General features: G+C 41.4%; 1 protein-coding gene across 4 annotated transcripts in view; it reads left to right on the top strand.

The window, feature by feature from the left end:
* The window catches only part of usp46 (ubiquitin specific peptidase 46), a 104,047-nt gene that overhangs the window by 70,439 nt on the left and 15,430 nt on the right, over window positions 1-18,178 (top strand). For all 4 annotated transcript variants that reach the window (XM_072569288.1, XM_072569280.1, XM_072569307.1 and 1 more), the window contains 4 exons: window positions 3,207-3,436; window positions 7,440-7,516; window positions 9,942-10,025; window positions 10,706-10,903. In XM_072569288.1, the coding sequence (XP_072425389.1) occupies window positions 3,207-3,436; window positions 7,440-7,516; window positions 9,942-10,025; window positions 10,706-10,903 (589 nt within the window). The remainder of the gene's footprint in view (window positions 1-3,206; window positions 3,437-7,439; window positions 7,517-9,941; window positions 10,026-10,705; window positions 10,904-18,178) is intronic.

Here is an 18,178-nt window from a genome sequence, read left to right as displayed (position 1 = left end):
TTGTTTATTACAGCAGCCCATGTGATTACAAGGCCTGGTGTGTCGTTGTGGGGGTAATGACATGAGAGAAGGTGCTCAGGCCCTAACATGATGAACTTGATATTGAGTCCAGAAGGCTGCAGGGTCCACAAGCAGAAAATGAGATGCTGTACTTCCAGTTGAAGTGGCAAGCAATGGGGAGCCAGGTTTGTGGACAGAATGTAGACGTTCTGCAAAAGGGTCACCTAGCTCCTATTTCGCCTCCCCAGTGTAGAGATGGCCATTTTGTAAGCAGTGAATATTAGATTGAGTGTAGTATGGGTAGATTTCTTCTTCCTTTTGGATAGTGAGGAAGGAGGAAGTAATCAGGCAAGTGTCGCACCTTCTGCGATTGGGAAGGTGCTTTGGGAAGGCAGTGGGAATGGAGGAGTGGACCAGGATTCCCCGAGTGAACAGTTCCTGCGGAAGGCTGATGAGAGGGGGATAGAAGTGTGGTGGAAATGGCTGCCAATAATCCTTTGGGGTCTCTTGGTCCTCACTTACCACCCCACCAGCATTCACATCCAATCAGTGTTGTGGGAGGGAAGAGATGGGATAAGGGCAGAAGGTTGGGAGGTGGGTTGGACACGACTGAGAGCCCGATCAACCACGATGGTGAGGGCATCCTCTGTTGAGGAAAAAGGCGGATATTTGGAGGCCCCCTTGTAGAAGCTGACATCAGAACAGATACAATGGAGACCGAGAAACTGGAAGAATAGAATGGACTCTTTACAGGAAGCAGGGTGTGAGGATGCATAGTCCAGGTGACTGGGAATTAGTGTTTTTATCATGTACATTGGTGGCCAGTCTGACTCCAGGAATGGATATTGAGGGAGGATTCAGAAATCAACTGACCAGGCAAAGGTGAGAGCAAGGTTGAAATTGGAAGTGAAATTGATAAATGTTTTCAATTCCTTACGAGAGATGGAAGCAGCACCAATGATGTCATTGGTGTCCTGAAGAAAGAATTGTTTGTGGAAGCTGAAGTAGGACTAGAACAAAAAATGTTCCAACTACCCCACAAAAAGGCAAATCTGAGGCGAACATGACCATGAATTCCTTTTGCCTGCCAATTCAACACAGTGTTTCCTGGCCAACGTCTCTGCCTTGGGTCTGCTGTCGTCTCCGGTGAAGCTCAGCGCAAGCTGGAAGGACTTTATCTCATTTTCTGCTTGGGGTCCCTGCAGCCTTCAGTATTCAATATCGAGTTGAATCATCTTAGGGCCTGAGCACCTTCGCCACTGTCCTTACCCCAACCCTGCACTCCACACCTTGTCATCACGTGGGCTACTAACACAAACAACCCATTTTCTGCCACTAATGGTCCCCACTAGCAGTTACTAATTTTCCTAAGCTGCCATTAGTTTGTCTGCGCAATTGCTGTTCTCTTTCGCTGGAGTCCATCTCTACCTATCGTTTACTTTCTGTAGGCACAAGCTGACGCAGTCACAGATTCTTCAGCTACAATCAGTACTGAAGAAGGTTCACTGGACACAAATGATTATCTCTGCTTTGGTTCCACAGAGGCTGCCAGACCTGAGTTTTTCCAGCAGTTTCTGTTTTTGTCCCTTTTGACAAGTATTTGGTAAGCACGTAAAATGTTATAACATTCACTGCTATGGGCCAAGTGCTGGAAAGTGGGGATAGTGTAGATTTTTGGTGCTGACTCAACATTGGCAATATTGCCTTTCCTTTTTGTCTTGCATTTTCAGCGTTGCAGAAAATAGGTAACGACTGTCTGCCCAAAGTAAGCTGCTCCCTGGACCAATATTGATTCCTCAGTTCCTTGCGTTTTGTATCAGTATATTGTAGTAATTGATTGATCATAGGAACATAAGCTTCTCACTTTTGAAAGAGAGATAATGAACGTGTAGTGTTGCGATGCTGTCGCTTAGAAAAGGTTATTTTGTCCTTGGTTTTTGTCAAGAGAGGTCGTAAAGGCAGAGGTGTCAAAGTGTCTAGTTTGGTTTAGCTGTAGCAGTCGCAAGATGCTTAAGTCCAAGGAAATATTCCAAGCTTCAGACAATTCTTGACTGATTTTTCACTCTGAAATCTCTTTGGAATTTGTTCCCTCCTGCCTGTAAGAACATGTGTTTGAACTTGCCTTTTTTGTTACAGGATTGGAACACCTTAGTTAAGTTGCTGTATTGGGTCGGTTAAGTTTTCCAATAGTTAAGTTATTCTAAGTTTTCTTTTGTTGGCGTTTCAACATGGTGTTTCAATAAATTTAGGTTTACTTAGAGCCAAGTGGTTTGACCAGCGGCATCACATCTGGAATATCCACTATGGTCTAGGCTACCTACTTAAAATATTTTGAGGGGCTCTGGCCTAGTCCATAACAGTAGCCTTGCCATTATCAATGTGTTGGCAGCACAATGACCTCTCCAAACAAACTGTCATTATGCTTTTGCATTTTCCAAAAATAATCAAGTGCCAATAGTACAGATGTTAACTTGATACTGCTAATGGTCTCAAGTCCAGCATACAAAAAATATTAATAACTTCAAAAGACTGAAGCAAATGTATTGAACTAGCTTTGTGAAAAATATACAGATTGATTTATTAATCACTTTAACCTTGGTGGATCAGTTAATGCTAGAATAGATAATGTAGACCTGATTCTTAAGACTCAGTCCTTTATATGTTCCTATTCTTTAACATGTAATACTTCTCACTCAAATATACTTGTTGGGAGAAGATTTCATTATTATTAGAAAATTTAAATGTACTTTACATTGCTGGTATTAGATTATTTAGAGTGGAAGCAGGCCCTTCGGCCCAACAAGTCCACATCGACCTGCCGAAGCACAATCAACCCAGACCCATTTCCTTACACTTCACCCCTTCACCTAACACTACAGGCAATTTAGCATGGCCAATTCACCTAACCTGCACATTTTTGGACTGTGGGAGGAAACCCACGCAGACACAGGGAGAATGTGCAAGCTCCACACAGTCAGTGGCCTGAGGTGGGAATTGAACCCAGGTCTCTGGTGCTGTGAGGCAGCAGTGCTAACCACTGTGCCACCCACTATGTGCTAGTATGTGAAGTCAGATCTTTTATATGGTATGAGGGAGGAAGGTCCTGTGAAGAGTTCCTTACTGCTGTATTGTAATGGTACCGTCATTTCTTCTAAACTATAAGCCCTTTAAAAGTTGGTCCACATTTATTTTTCTTTTAATCATAGACTTGTTTGATAACTACATGCAACAAGATGCACATGAGTTTCTGAACTACCTGTTGAACACCATCGCTGACATCTTGCAGGAGGAGAAGAAGCAAGAGAAACAGAATGGGAAGTTGAAGAATGGAAATGCAAATGAAATAGAAGAGAACAGTAAGCCTGAACCAACCTGGGTGCATGACATCTTTCAAGGAACACTCACTAATGAGACCCGATGCCTGAACTGTGAAACGGTAGGTAAATTTATTTTTTAGATCATTTTGCAGTGTCATATTGGCTGTTTCTCAATACTGCTTCATTCCATGTTGTGGAAGAGGGAGGAGAGGGGTGTTTTTTTTTGTTTGCATTGTTTGTCTCCCACCCTGTCTGTATCTTCCTGTGTACTAATTGTAGTCATTTGGTAGTATGGAGCTTGAGTAAACCTGGAAAAAGAAAATAGTGAGTTGACCATTCAGCCCATTGACCCCACTCCACATTTCAACACAATCATGATTGACCCTCTATCTCAGTGCCATATTCTTACTATCTCTGATGACATCTTTAGCTTCTAGAAATGTATTTCCTTCATGAACATATGCAGTGAATTAACTTGCATAGCCTTCTGTAGTTGAGAAGTCCACAGGGCTTCATCACCCTCTGAGTAAAGATATTTCTCCCTGCCTCAGTTCAAAATGGCCTGCTGGGGCCATGACCCCTTGTTCTGGATCCTCTGGTTCGTAAAAATCATCTGTGCCTCAAGTCTCTCCAACTTTTGTCAGAACTTTGTTTCAAATTCCTTTTCATTCTTCCAAACTTGAGTGAATGCAGGCCCAGTTGAACCAACCTCTCCTCCTATGACCAACCTGCCGACCCAGGAATTGGTCTGATGAATCTTCTTGGCATAGAGAGAATGCAATATTTACTTCTCTCGGATAAGGAGACCAAAACTCTGCACACCACTCCAGGAATGGCCTCAACAAAACTCTATACAGAGATGTTATAAGACAATTGTACTCACACCTCTTGCAATAAAGACTAACCTACAATTTGCCTTCCTAACTGTTTAACTGTTGCTTTACCTGTATGCTTGCTTTCATTGTACAGGAACATAAGGACCCTTTGTACATTTACCCTCCTCTACAACACAAGTCTCCGCAATGATACTGGTCATCTTTCTGTTGTGGTACAAACCATCCATTTTTCCCACAACTGGTCCCAATGTCTTAAGGAGCGGGACCCCTCCCTCCTACACCATTTCTCCCGTTGTATATTCATAAGAACTAGGAGCAGGAGTAGGCAATTGAGCCCCTTTGGCCTGCACTGTCATCTAATTAGATCATTGCTAATTTCAGTTTCAGCTCCACTTTCCTGCATGCTCCCTATATCCCTTTAACCAATTACTAACTAAAATCGGTGTATCTCCTTCGCAAATTTATTCAATGTCCTGGCATCCACTACACTGAGGGGTAATGAATTCCACAGATGTATGGTTGTTTGAGAGAATTCCTCCTCATCTTTGTTTCAAATGCTAAAGCCTTAGCCTAAAACTATGACCTCTTGTTCTGGATTGCCCCATAAAGGGAACATCAGATTTACGTCTATTTCGTCAATCACCTTCAGGATCATGTATACCTGCATTAGATCTCCACTTATTCTTTGAAGTATAGGCCAAACTGCTCAATCTCTTCTCATAAAACAAGCCTTTTATCTCTGGATTTAATCTAGTGAATCTTCTCTGAACAGCCTTCAATGGAGTTGCATACTTCCTCAAGTAATAGGACCAAAGCTGTACATAATAAAACAGATGCAGTCTCACCAAGGCCGTGTACAATTGCAACAACACTTCCCAACTTTTATACTCCTTGTTCAGCAATAAATCCTAAAAATCCATTTGCCCTCCTTATTACCTGCTGTGCTGTCATATTAAATTTTCTGTGACTCGTGCACAAGGATGCCCAGATCCTTCCGCATTGAAGTAATTTAAAGTTTCTTTCTATTTAAATAATAAGTTGCCTTGTCATTCTTCCAACCAAAATAGATAACCTCTCATTTATCAACATTAAACTCTGTCTGCCATATTTTGGCGCATTTATCTAACTTAACCATATCCATTTGTTCATATTACTTCATTGAAACTTACTTGCCTATCTGTTTTAGTGTCATTTGCAAAATGTGTCTTTAGTACATTCTATCCTTTCATCCAAGTAATAGTTATACACCACAGAAACAGGCCCAACTTGTCCATGCTGACCAGATTTCCTGAACTAAATTTGTCCCATTTGCCTGCATTTGGTCCTTGTAAATCTTTCCTTTCCATGTACCTATTTAAATGTCTTCTAAATGTTAGAATTGTACCCACTTCCTCTGGTTGCGCGTTCAATATAGACACTACCCTATGTGTGAAAAAGTTGCACCTCCGGACTCTTTAGGTTTTGGGGAAAGACCTTGGCTATTCACCTTAACTGTACCCCTAGTGATTTTATAAACCTCCATAAGGTCAACCCTCAGTGTCCTATGCTCCAGAGGAAGAAGTCCCTGCTTATACAGCCTCTCCTTATAACTCAAACCTTCGAGTCTTGTGAAAATCTTTTTTCTTTTGCAACCTTTCCAGTTTAATAGCATCCTTCCAATAGCAGGGCAACCAGAATTGTACACAGTACTCCAAGCGTGGCTGTACTAGTGTCTTGTACAGCCTGGTTTTACAGAGGGTAAATCATGTTTGACTAATTTGCCTGCATTTTTGAAGATGTAACAAGCCACTGATGTAGACTGTAAGTAGTTAATGCCTGAGGACCAAACCTTGTGTACCCCACTAATTACAGCTTACCATCCAGAAACGAGCATTCATACTGACTTCCTGCTTTCTGGTGGTTAGTTAGTCCTCTGTCTCAGCTAATATATTACTTCTAATTCCATGTGATCTTTCCTTGCCTTGTTTATTAACCTTTCATGTGGCAGCTTTCCAAATGCTTCCTGGAAAACCAGATATTGTTGACAGGGCCTCCATTATCCGCTTTGCTTGTTACTACTACTTCAAAGAACTCTGACAAATTAGTCAAACACAATCTGTGCACGGTGGCACAGTGGTTAGCACTGCTGCCTTACAGCGCCAGAGACCCGGGTTCAATTCCCGCCTCGGGCGACTAACTGTGTGGAGTTTGCACGTTCTCCCCGTGTCTGCGTGGGTTTCCTCCGGGTGCTCCGGTTTCCTCCCACAGTCCAAAGATGTGCGGGGCAGGTGAATTGGCCAGGCTAAATTGTCCGTAGCGGTAGGTTAGGGGTATGTGTGGGTTGCGCTTCGGCGGGGTGGTGTGGACTTGTTGGGCCGAAGGGCCTGTTTCCACACTGTAAGTAATCTAATCTAATGTGGGCGGCACGGTGGCACAGTGGTTAGCACTGCTGCCTCACAGCGCCAGAGACCCGGGTTCAATTCCCGCCTCAGGCGACTGACTGTATGGAGTTTGCACGTTCTCCCTGTGTCTGAGTGGGTTTCCTCCGGGTGCTCCGGTTTCCTCCCACAGTCCAAAGATGTGCAGGTCAGGTGAATTGGCCATGCTAAATTGCCTGTAGTGTTAGGTAAAGGGTAGATGTAGGGGTATGGGTGGGTTGCGCTTCGGCGGGTCGGTGTGGACTTGTTGGGCCGAAGGGCCTGTTTCCACACTGTAAGTAATCTAATCTAATCTAAACCTTTCGTAAAACCATGCACATTCTGATGAGTTGAGTTTTGACTTTCCAGATGTCCCATTATGACTTTCTTAATGCATTCTAACAGTTTCCCACCTTGTATATTCTGTTAGTTCTCCTGTCACAAGCATGAAACAGTGCTAGTAATCCTGAGATTATGAACTTTTAAGATCCTCCCTTTTCAATTTATGCTCTTACTCCCTAAATTCTGCTTTTAGGACCTGATCACTTTTTTTAAAAAAACGTTTTTATTAATTAATACCAATATGTACCATAACCACTTCTCCCCCTTCAGAATGTCCTGCAGCTACACCAAGCCATTCTTGACCCTAGCATGAGGGACACAATGTACTACTGCACATTGGAATACTCCCTGAAATCCTATCTAAGCACACTGTCTAAGGCCAAGTCATCATTCTTGAGAGTGGTGCGCAAAATCGTACACTATACTCTAGCTATGATTTAATCAGCTCATTGTAAAGTTTTGCATGACTTGCTTGTTTTTGTATTGTACACCTAATCTGCCAGATTCATTTTGATATAATTTGACTTTATACCTGCATAATTTCACAGGTTAGCAGCAAAGATGAAGATTTTCTTGATCTTTCAGTTGACGTCGAGCAGAACACATCAATTACACATTGCCTCAGGTAAATAATGATCAGATTGGTATCTGAAGAATTGTGTACATCATTTTTGGTGTAAAAGAAAACAAATTTTAGGACTCAAATTGAACTTGCAGTAGCAGGCTTTTTATAAGTTGGGATGGGGCGGGTGCAATTCTCTCTTGTTTGGTTTTACAAGTGTTTCCTTGCAGAAGTAGGATAGACTAATATGAAATTCAAATTTCCCATTCTGAAAGGGGTACCCCTGTTTGACTTTGGTTGCTTCCACCTTTTCTTGTATTTAATTTCTGTTGCTATAGGTGAATGTTCGCTTTCCTATGAAATAATATATGACCTCAAGTATGGAGCAAGTTGGGATAGCAAGTTTCAGAGTATATAATTCCTATTTCTAAGGTATTCATTGGTAATGGACTTCCTTGTGTTCTACTGATCTCTTCCAATGAAGGACACTAACCATTCTGATAATGCTGATATTTGAGGCTGTAAGCTATTAAGTAAGGTTGCTGAAAAGGAATTGTGAGCAATGAATAAAACAGATTAGCTAAGTCTCAGAACTCCAACTTTGCTGATGATAGTAAGCTTTGAATTGTAGTGTTGCCTTTTTGACTGTATATAGTGCAATAAAATTGCATTAGTGAACAAGGAATAGAGTTGCATAGATCTGCACAATTTTTCAGGTAGCTCCACCTGCAAAATTATTAATGTAAAAAATTTTGAAGTTATCTTTAACACTCCTCCATTTTCTGCCCCTTAATTGGTAATTATTTGCTCAATTAAAAGCCCAGTTGACAGGGTAGAAATGTTGAATTTCCTGTCCAGAACTTACTTATGACAGGCAGTAATGTGGCAAGGGTTCAGGAATACCACCACCCTGCTTAATTACATGCCCTTCCCATTGTTATTTATGGAACAGAAGGAGTTTGTTCAGCTCATTAAGTCCATGTTGGCTGCCACGCCCCCCCCCAATCCCCCCCCCCCACCCCCCATCCAACTCACTCACCACTCTCCTGATACCATATGCAAGCCCCCACATACCCTTGTGTATAAGTGTATGTATAAATATTTGCCATAGAAAAACCTGTGTAGTCCTCTTTTGTTTACTTCCTTCAAATGCCTACCCAGTTTTCTTTTGAAATTATTGTTCCTGCTTCCAGGATCCTCGTGGTTGAAAACTTCTGATATATTTCCAGCAATTTTTTGTTTTTATTTCTGTTGTTCAATATCTGCAGTATTTTATTTTGTAAAATTTTCACAAATAGAATTATACACGTATTTGATTGTTTCTCTTTCTTTTCCTTTCCCTACATCCTGCTGAAAATGTATTCTAGATACAGTGAGATGAGGCTGGGACTTAATAATAGAATGGATACATTTTTATTTTTCTGTTCCTTCAAATCTCCATAGAAAAATGCTTGATTGCAGTTGATGTCTTTACTTGGCCCTATGAGATTTTTGTGAAAGGTCAGGATTATGCATGTTCTGTTTCATGCATATGAATCCCATTTCCAGCCTCTTAATGCCACCTGTACAATTTGCAGTATTCTCTCTGAAACAGGAGAACACCATTCTGTTATGTCCATGCCAGCTGGCTGCAAGAACAGTTCAGATAGACCCACTCTAAACTCTGACTCCTTCTACTCCCACTCTTTTTTTTCCCCAGCTGATTTGTACTTTGTGCCTTCAGGTGTTAATCAAATTCTTTTTTGAAAGCAACACTGAATTTGCATCCATTAACTCTCAAGTTGTGCATTCCAGATCCAAACACTCATTATATGAATTTTTTCTCCTCATCTCTTCATTGGTTCTTTTGTCACTTGCTTTATATCTGTCTTTTAGTTCTCTGCCTTCGACCAATTTAGTTTTGTTTCTACTCTCTCCAGACCATGCATGATCAAATTTCCACTCAGCATTCTGTCTAAGGAGGTCAATTCTAGTTTCTCTGATTTATCCATATTATTCAAGTCCCTCATCAATAAAATGATCTCCTACTGTTTTACTGCACTGCCTCTAAAGCCTTCACGTCCTTCCTGAAGCGTGGTGCTGAAGCACTGTTCCATAAAAGTTGTTCTTAACACTTACATTTTTTAAAATCTATTTGTAGGACAACGGTGTTGCTGGTCAAGCAAGCATTTATTGGCCATCCTTAGTTGCCCTTAAGAAGGTAGCTGTGAACTTCCTTCTTGAACCACTGCAGTCCATGTGTGAATGCATTGTGCCTGTATTTGTGCCTCAGTGTGGTAACTTGCCAACTTTTTAAAAATAAAGCTATTTGCTGATCTTTCATTTCAAATCCCAGTTGTAGTTTTCAGGTTTTTCAATTTCTTCTGTTGTTTGAATCCTCTGGTGTAATCTTCTTTTCTTTGAAAATACAGTTAATTATCATGATTTCTTCAGTGTTTTATTAGCATTACTGCACTGTACATAATATTTTTATAACTTTGATTTGTAGAGATTTCAGCAACACAGAAACACTGTGCAGTGAACACAAGTACTATTGTGAAACATGTTGCAGTAAACAGGAAGCTCAGAAAAGGTGAGCATATAACAGGTGTAATTTAGCATTGTAACTCTGACTTTCATGAGATTACATATTCCTTTAATAAGAATTTCTTTTGTTCTGTGGATGGTTTAAAAAGTGATTCAGAAGACAAAACTGCCAAACAAACTAATTTGCTCAGTTTTACTTCATCAGTGCCAGGTATTGATTAGAACAATTGGAAGTATAAATATATTTTGTTTGTTGGTAATGCAAAACCACATCAACAGAAATCAAGAAAACCTGCATTTTCATTTAGTGTTATCACAGACTCTGCATAAAATTGATCACTTGGAAGTGCAATGGTTTTTGTGAATGTTACTTTTTTTACAGTATTGTTTTGATTCATGGCATTAATTTGAGATTCACCTGGAAAAGTAACATGTTAATTGGTGAAATTTTTCATGTTATTTGCTATATTACTCTGCATTTATTTGCACTATCTTGCTGCAGAGGCTTCATTGATCATCCACTGAAACTGGATTCAAAATTTCTTGTTTTCTGCACTGTAATCATCCACTTTTGTTTGATGTGTGAAATTAGTTGTTCATACTTTTAGCCACTAAATTAAATTGTTATCTTGATTTAATGGCTTTAAAAGACCATCGGACAACAACTAGTATGCTTACATTTTATTGTCTAAATCTTTATGTACTAATATTGTCTTTCTTCAACAGAATGTGTGTAAAGAAGCTACCCATGATCCTCGCATTACACTTGAAGCGATTCAAATATATGGAACAATTACATCGATACACAAAGCTCTCTTATCGAGTAGTGTTTCCTCTGGAGTTGAGACTGTTTAATACATCAGGCGATGCTATCAATTTGGACCGTATGTACGATCTGGTGGCTGTTGTTGTTCACTGTGGCAGGTTCGTTTTAGGAAAGGTTTTTGACTAACTGCGCCTGAGCCAGTTCTTAGAACAACCTTACTCCTGTGAAATAAGGGGAATGGATTTCATTTTTCACTATGGAACAGTATAACGTCCTGCTTACTAACTGCACCTTGGTTAGATGTGCAAATATGTTCATGCAGCTGATGCCACTTCCATGCTGAAAATGATGGGCTCCGAGCCTTGCATAAAGCTCTGTGTCTCAGTGCCAGACTCTTCTGTGCTCCTTGGCAGGCTTCCTAATGCAACAAATGAATCACTGTGCACACTTGTCACTATTCTTCTGCATTATGTCCCACTAAAGTCCTCATCTGAGTCTGAACCGGAAGTCTCTCCAGAGACATGACATCTGTATTATGCTTGCCTTCTGCCCTGGTATAGTACTGTTGTGCCAGTCATCTCAATAAGGCAGATACTATTTTTAATGTATTCTCTTAGACACACGCATGGTCAGTAACAGAGCTGGTAGCTGTGAATATGAAATCAAGTGAATGTACTGTTGTCTTCATTATCTTGTTGGTGTTCTGCACTGCCTGGTCAGGTTGTAGTACTTGGGGATCAGAGAGGAAGAAGATTATAGTCAGGAGTGGGGATAGTCAGGTGTGTGGTGTCACCATCTTGCCAACGGAATATAGGAACAGTAGCTGGTCATTCAGCCCATCAAACTATCCTGCCATTCGCAATCATGGCTGATCATCATCTCAAGGCTATTTATCAAAACATTCACCATATCCTATAATGTCATACATTTACAGAAATCAATGAATTTCTGTCTTGAATGTGCTGAATGTTGACCTTCTGCAGCTTTGTAGGGTAGAGAATTCTAAAGATTCAGCACCCTGTAAATGAAGAAATCTCTTCTCATCATAGTCTTGAATGGCCTATTCCCTTTTCTGAAATTACATCCCTGTTTCAAAAGTAACCAGCCCTTTCTACATCCACCTTGTCATGTCCTGTCACAAGTTTTGTATGTTTCAATAGATACCTCCCATTCTTCAAAACTCTAGAGAATACAAACCCAGTGTCTTCAATCTCTTCTCAGAAAATAATCCCACTATCTCCAAGATTAAACTGGTGAATAGTTTTTGCACTCCCTCTATGGCAAGTATACCTTTCCTTAGAGAAAGAGACAAAAACTATACAATATATTCTCGATGAGATCTCAAGGGTTTAAAATAAACCTCTATCCTTCTGTACTCAAATCTTTCTTGCTTGCTGTACCTCCTCACCAGCTTTTAGTGAATGTTGGACAAGAGCACTTAGATTCTCTTGGACACTTGCTCTCACCTCTCCCACTTAGAAAATGTGTTTTGTGTTTTTTTTTCTACCGAAGTGTCTAATTTCACACTTATTTACATTATATTCCATCTACCATGTTTTAGTCTATTACCTTTGCCTATCCAAATCCTTTTGAAGCCTCCTTCCAACCTCAAAGCTTGCATTCCACCTTGTTTGGTATTACCAAATTTGGGAGTGTTTGAATAGATTGTGAGCATTGGTGGACCCAGCATTGGACCTTGTGATACCCACTAGAAACAGCCTACCATCCTGAGAATGTGATGTTTATTCCTCTTCACTCTGCTTTCTGTTTATTAACTAATCCTCAATTGTACTAGTAAATTCCCTACCGCACACATGTATTAATTTTATTTACTAACCATCTGTTTGAGACTTTATCCAAAGATTTCTGAAAATCCCTCCAAAATCTGATACCCTCCCACCTACAGACATGTCACTTATGTGATCTATTACAGCCTCCGGGTCCCCACTAAGGCACAATTCTTTTTCCTCCAAAGAGCTCCCTTGAGGGCTTTTGAGTTTTAGGGGTTACTTTCTCATTCTTCCTAATTTTGTTATTGATACTTCTGATCCCAGATCTGGGATGCTTTGCTTCAAGTCTCTTCCTCGCTGCCAGCACTTAGTTATCGAACTGTCTCTTGCTTTACCAGTCACAGGTTGTTTCTCTCCTACAGAAAGCAGTAAACCTAAAGGGAAGCAGTGCATGATTGGAGAAGCAGCTCCTCCTTTTCCTTCCATGCAGGTTGTGATAATATTCAGGCTAGGGTTGACAAGTGGCAAGTAACATTCATGCCACACAAATACCAGGCAATGACTTTCTCTGGGAAGAGAGAATCCAATCATTGCCTCTTGACATTGAGTGGCATTACTATTGCTGAATGCCCCACATTCAATGTCATGGGGGGGTGGGGGGGGTTACCATTGACCAGGAACTCCACTGACCAGCCAGAGAGATTGAGAGAAGCTGTAAGAAAGTGTGTTGTAGCCGAGAGGGTGTTTGGTCTGTTTGTAAAGATTGCATTGTAATTTATGTAACCAGTTAGTGCTGCTGGTTGGGTATAACCACAGGCTTAGATGAGCACTAGACTTCAGTGAGTAAGGCGAGCAAGGTTAAGGCAAGTTAAGATTCTTTTTTTGTTAGTGTAAAGGGGCAGAGATGGCAGTTGGAGCAAAGTTGTGCTTCACCTGCCAGATATGGGAGGCAGGACAAGGACGGCAAGGTATCCTTTGATAACTAGGGAGGTTGTGAATTTAGTCAAAAGGGGGTAAAAAAAAAGAAGCATTTGTAAGGTTTAGGAAGCTAAAATCAGATAAATTCCATGAGAAATATAAAAAAAATCAGGAAAGTGCTCAAGCAGAGAATTAGAGCAAGAAGGGGCCATGAAATGATCTTAGCAAGTAGGGGTGAAGAGAATCCCAAGGCATTCTGTACATATATTAAAAATAGGATAACTAGGGAGAAGGTAGGACCACTTGAGGATAAAGGAGGGAACTTGTGCTTGGAGGTAAAGGATGCTGGCAAGATCCAAAATGAGTACTTTGCGTTAGTATTTACAGGAGAAGGTTTTAGAGGATAGTGAGATTTGTCTGGAGCATTCAAATATGCTAGAGCATTTTGAAACCAAGAAAGAAGTAGTACTGGATCTCTCGAAGAGCATTAGGTTGGATAAGTACCCAGGGCCTGATGGGATCCACCCCAGGTTATTGATAGGCAAGAGAGGAAGTGACTGGGGCCTTGACCAAGATCTTTATATCCTCGATAGCCACTGGAGAGGTTCCAGAGGACTGGTAAGTACTTAGTGCTCCTCTGTTCAAGAAGGGGAATGGGGAAAATCCTGAAAACTATAGACTGGTGAGTCTCACAGTGGTTGGGAAGCTATGGGAGAGAATTCTGACGAGTAAGTTTTACATGCATTTGGAAAAGCAGGGCCTAATTAGGGACAGTCAGCATGGCTTTGTGTGGGACAGGTTATGCCTTACAAGATTGGGTTTTTTCAGGTGGTGATAAAAGTGATAAATGAGGGTACAACAGTGGATGTTGTCTGTATGGATTTTAGGAAGGCTTTTGACAAGATCCCTCATGGTAGGTTCATCCAGAAGATTAAAATACATGGATCCACGGTGACCTGACAGCTAGGATTTAGAATTGGCTTGCCCATAGAAGCCAGAGGGTAGTGGTGGAAGTATGTTTTTTGGCTGGAGGTCTGTGACTAGTGGTGTTCTGCAGGGATCCGTACTGTGGTATATATAAATGACTTTGACGAACAGGTAGATTGAGTGGGTTAGTATGTTTGCAGATCTTACAAAGATGGCACAGTGGTTAGCACTGCTGCCTCACAGCGCCAGAGACCTGGGTTCAATTCCCGCCTCAGGCGACTGACTGTGTGGAGTTTGCACGTTCTCCCCTTGTCTGCGTGGGTTTCCTCTGGGTGCTCCGGTTTCCTCCCACAGTCCAAAGATGTGCAGGTCAGGTGAATTGGCCATGCTAAATTGCCCGTAGTGTTAGGTAAGGGGTAACTGTAGATGTAGAAGTAGGGGTATGGGTGGGTTACGCTTCGGCGGGGCGGTGTGGTCTTGTTGGGTCGAAGGGCCTGTTTCCGCACTGTAAGTACTCTCTAATCAGTGGAGTTGTGGATAGTGTCAAAGGTTGTCAAAGGCCATAGCAGGATATAGATTAGTTGCATATATATGGGTGGAGGAATGGCATATGGAATTTTATCTGGAAAACTGAGTGGTGCTGCATTTTGGGAGATCAAATGTTATGGAAAAGTATACAATTATTAGCAGAACCCTAAACAGCATTGACGTACAGAGGGATCTTGGGGTTCAAGTTCACAGCTCCCTGAAAGTGGACACACAAAGTAGATAGGGTAGTTTAAAAAAAAAGTGTATGGCAAGCTTCTCTTTATTGGTCAGTGAATTGATTAGAAGAGTCAGGATGTCTTGTTTGAGACTTTGGTTAGGCCATACTTAGACTATTGCATTCAGTTCTGGTCTCCACATTACAAGAAGGTTATGGAGGCTTTGGAGAGGGTGCAGAAGAGGTTTCCAGGATGCTGGTCTGGATTAGAGGGCAGGAGCTCTAAGGAAAAGCTAGAAAAACTCAGGTTGTTTCTCTGGGGTGTCAGAGGCTTAGGGGAGACTTGATAGAAGTTGACAAAATTGAAAAACGTAGATAGGGTTGACAGTCAGAATGTTTTTCCCAGAATTGAAATGCCTAATACTCTAAGGCATGTGTTTAAGATGAGAGAGGGCAAGTTCAAAGGAGATGCAAGGGGCAAGTTTTGGTTTAAAGAGAGTGGTAGGAACCCTGAACACGATGCCGGGGTGGTGGTGAAAGCAGATACAATAGGGGCATTTAAGGGACTTTCAGATAAGCACATGAATATGCACGAAATGGAAGGATTTGGACCAAGATCAGGCAAAAGAGATTAGTTTGGTGTCACATTCGGTACCATATCGCGGGCCAAAGGACCTGTTCCTATGCTGTACAGTTCTGTTCTTTTTAAATACTGTCGCTGCAAGAGCAGGTCAGCAGCTGGGAATCCTCATCCTCAACTCCCTTTGTGATGACAAAGTCTGCAAAGTGTTATAGACCGGTTAAGCAAGTGGCAGATTAAATATAATGAAGAGAGATGGGAGATTATGTAGTTGGCAGGAAGAATTGAAGAGGTGAATAATATTTAAATGGAGAAAGACTGTAGAAAAATCTATGAAAAAGAGGGATTTGAGAGTTCTTGTGCATGAATCATAAAATGTTAGCCACCAGGTTCCGTGGCTAGTTGGAAAGGCAGATGGACTGTTGACATTCATCGCCTTTAAAATAGTGTTTAAAAGCAGGGAGGTTTTCTTAAAACTGTACAAAGCTCTAGTCATACTGCAGCTGGAATACTGTGAACAGTTTTGAGCCCCCTTATCCAAGGAAAGATATACTGGCATTGAAGGTCCAGGAGGTTAAAACTAGGCTTGGAGGATAGTCTTGAGGAGGCGTTTAGTAGTTTGGGCCTATACTCATTGGAATATAGAAGAATTAGAGATAAACTTATTGAAGCGTGCAAGATTCTTAGATGACATATCAGGGTAGATGTGAGAGATTATTTTATATTGTGAGAGTGTCTTGAACCAGAAGAAATTATCTCCGAATAAGAGTTCACATGTTTAAGACAGATGAGGAGGAATGTCTTCTGAGGGCAGTCCACTTGATTGACACCCCACCCACAAACATTCACTGTCTCTATCACTGACTTAGCAGTAGCAGAAAGTACCACCTAAAAAATGCACTTCTGAAAGCCACCAAGACTTCACAAATAGCACCTTTCAAATCTATAACATCTAGAAGGACAAGGGAATCAAATTTATGGGATATACCACCATCTGAAAGTTTCCCTCCGTTTTGGTTGGGAGGATTTGGGACTGGGGCGCGTGTTGCAAGGGTCAGTGTAGAGTCTCGCAGCACAAAAGCAGACCCTTCGGTCCATGCCGGACATAATCCCAAACTAAACTAGTCCCACATACCTGCTCCTGGCCCATATCCCTTCAAACCTTTTCCTATTCATGTATATATCCAAATTACTTTTAAACGTTGTAATTGTACCCACATCCGCCATTTTCTCAGGAAGTTCATTCCACACGTGCACCACCCACTATGTAAAACATTTATTTCTTATGTCTTTTTTTAAATCTCTCTCCTCTCACCTTAAAAATGTGCCCGCCCCCAGTCTTGAAATCCCCAATCCAACGGAAATGAGAACTGAATAGGGCTATTTTCCCGGAGCATCAGAGGCTGTGGGGTGACTTTATAGAGACTTATAAAGTTATGAAGGGCATGCATAGGGTGAATATTCAATGGGTTTTTTTTCCACACTAGGGAGGCCCAAACATAGGGGGCATAGGTTTAAGGCGGGAAGGGAAAAATGTAGAAGAGACCTAAGGAAGTAGTGGAAGCCGGTACAATTACAGCATTCAAAAGGCATCTGGATGGATACATGAATAGGATGGGTTCAGAGGGAGATGGGCTCAAATGCTGGCAAATGCAACTAGATTAATTTAGGATAGTTGGTCCGAAGGGTCTGTTTCTATGCTGTACATCTCTACCTTTTAAGTCTACCTATACCTCATTATTTTATAAATTTTTATTAGATCCTGCTTCCATTTGTGGATTGGTGCCAAATTAGGAGAGCTATCCCTAATATGCTCTCTTGTGGCACTGTGATAGTGTCCCTAACCCTGGACAGAGAGGCCCAATTAAAGTCATAGAGATGTACAGCATGGAAACAGACCCTTCGATCCAACTTGTCCATGCCATCCAGATATCCCAACCCAATCTGGTCCCAGCTGCCAGCACCCAGCCCATATTCCTCCAAACCCTTCCTATTTGTAGACCCGTCTAGATGCCTTTTAAATGTTGCAATCGTGTTAGCCTCTACCACTTCCTCTGGCAGCTCGTTCCATACACGTACCACCCTCTGCTTTCGTATCTTTCCCTTTCACCCTAAACCTATGCCCTCTAGTTCTTGACTCCCCCACCCCAGGGAAGAGACTTTGTCTATTTATCCTGTCCATGCCTCTCATGATTTTATAAACCGCTAACGTCTCCGACACTCCAGGAAAAATAACCCCAGCCTATTCTTCCAAGGTTTGTAATAACATCTCTGAACAGATTGATTAGAAAAATGTTAAATTTTTAAAAAAATGTTCTAGTAAAACGACAGATCACATGTGAGACTTGGTTTGATGTCAGGGTGCCTAAGGGATATACTCCAGACCAGGAAAACATTGACTAAAATGCAGTCTGGTCAATGATGTTCCTGTAATCAATGCAGGGACTTCAGTATGAAATTTGATTTAAAGTGGCATGGTGGCTCAGTGGTTAGCCCTGCTGCCTCACAGCACCAAGGACCTGGGATCGATTCCAGCCTATTAGATTGGAAAGAGTGGGTAGCGAGTCAGCTTTGC

The sequence above is a fragment of the Chiloscyllium punctatum genome, chromosome 1, assembly GCF_047496795.1.
Source record: "Chiloscyllium punctatum isolate Juve2018m chromosome 1, sChiPun1.3, whole genome shotgun sequence".
NCBI lineage: Eukaryota > Metazoa > Chordata > Chondrichthyes > Orectolobiformes > Hemiscylliidae > Chiloscyllium > Chiloscyllium punctatum.
This window is presented reverse-complemented; position numbering and strand designations above follow the sequence as displayed.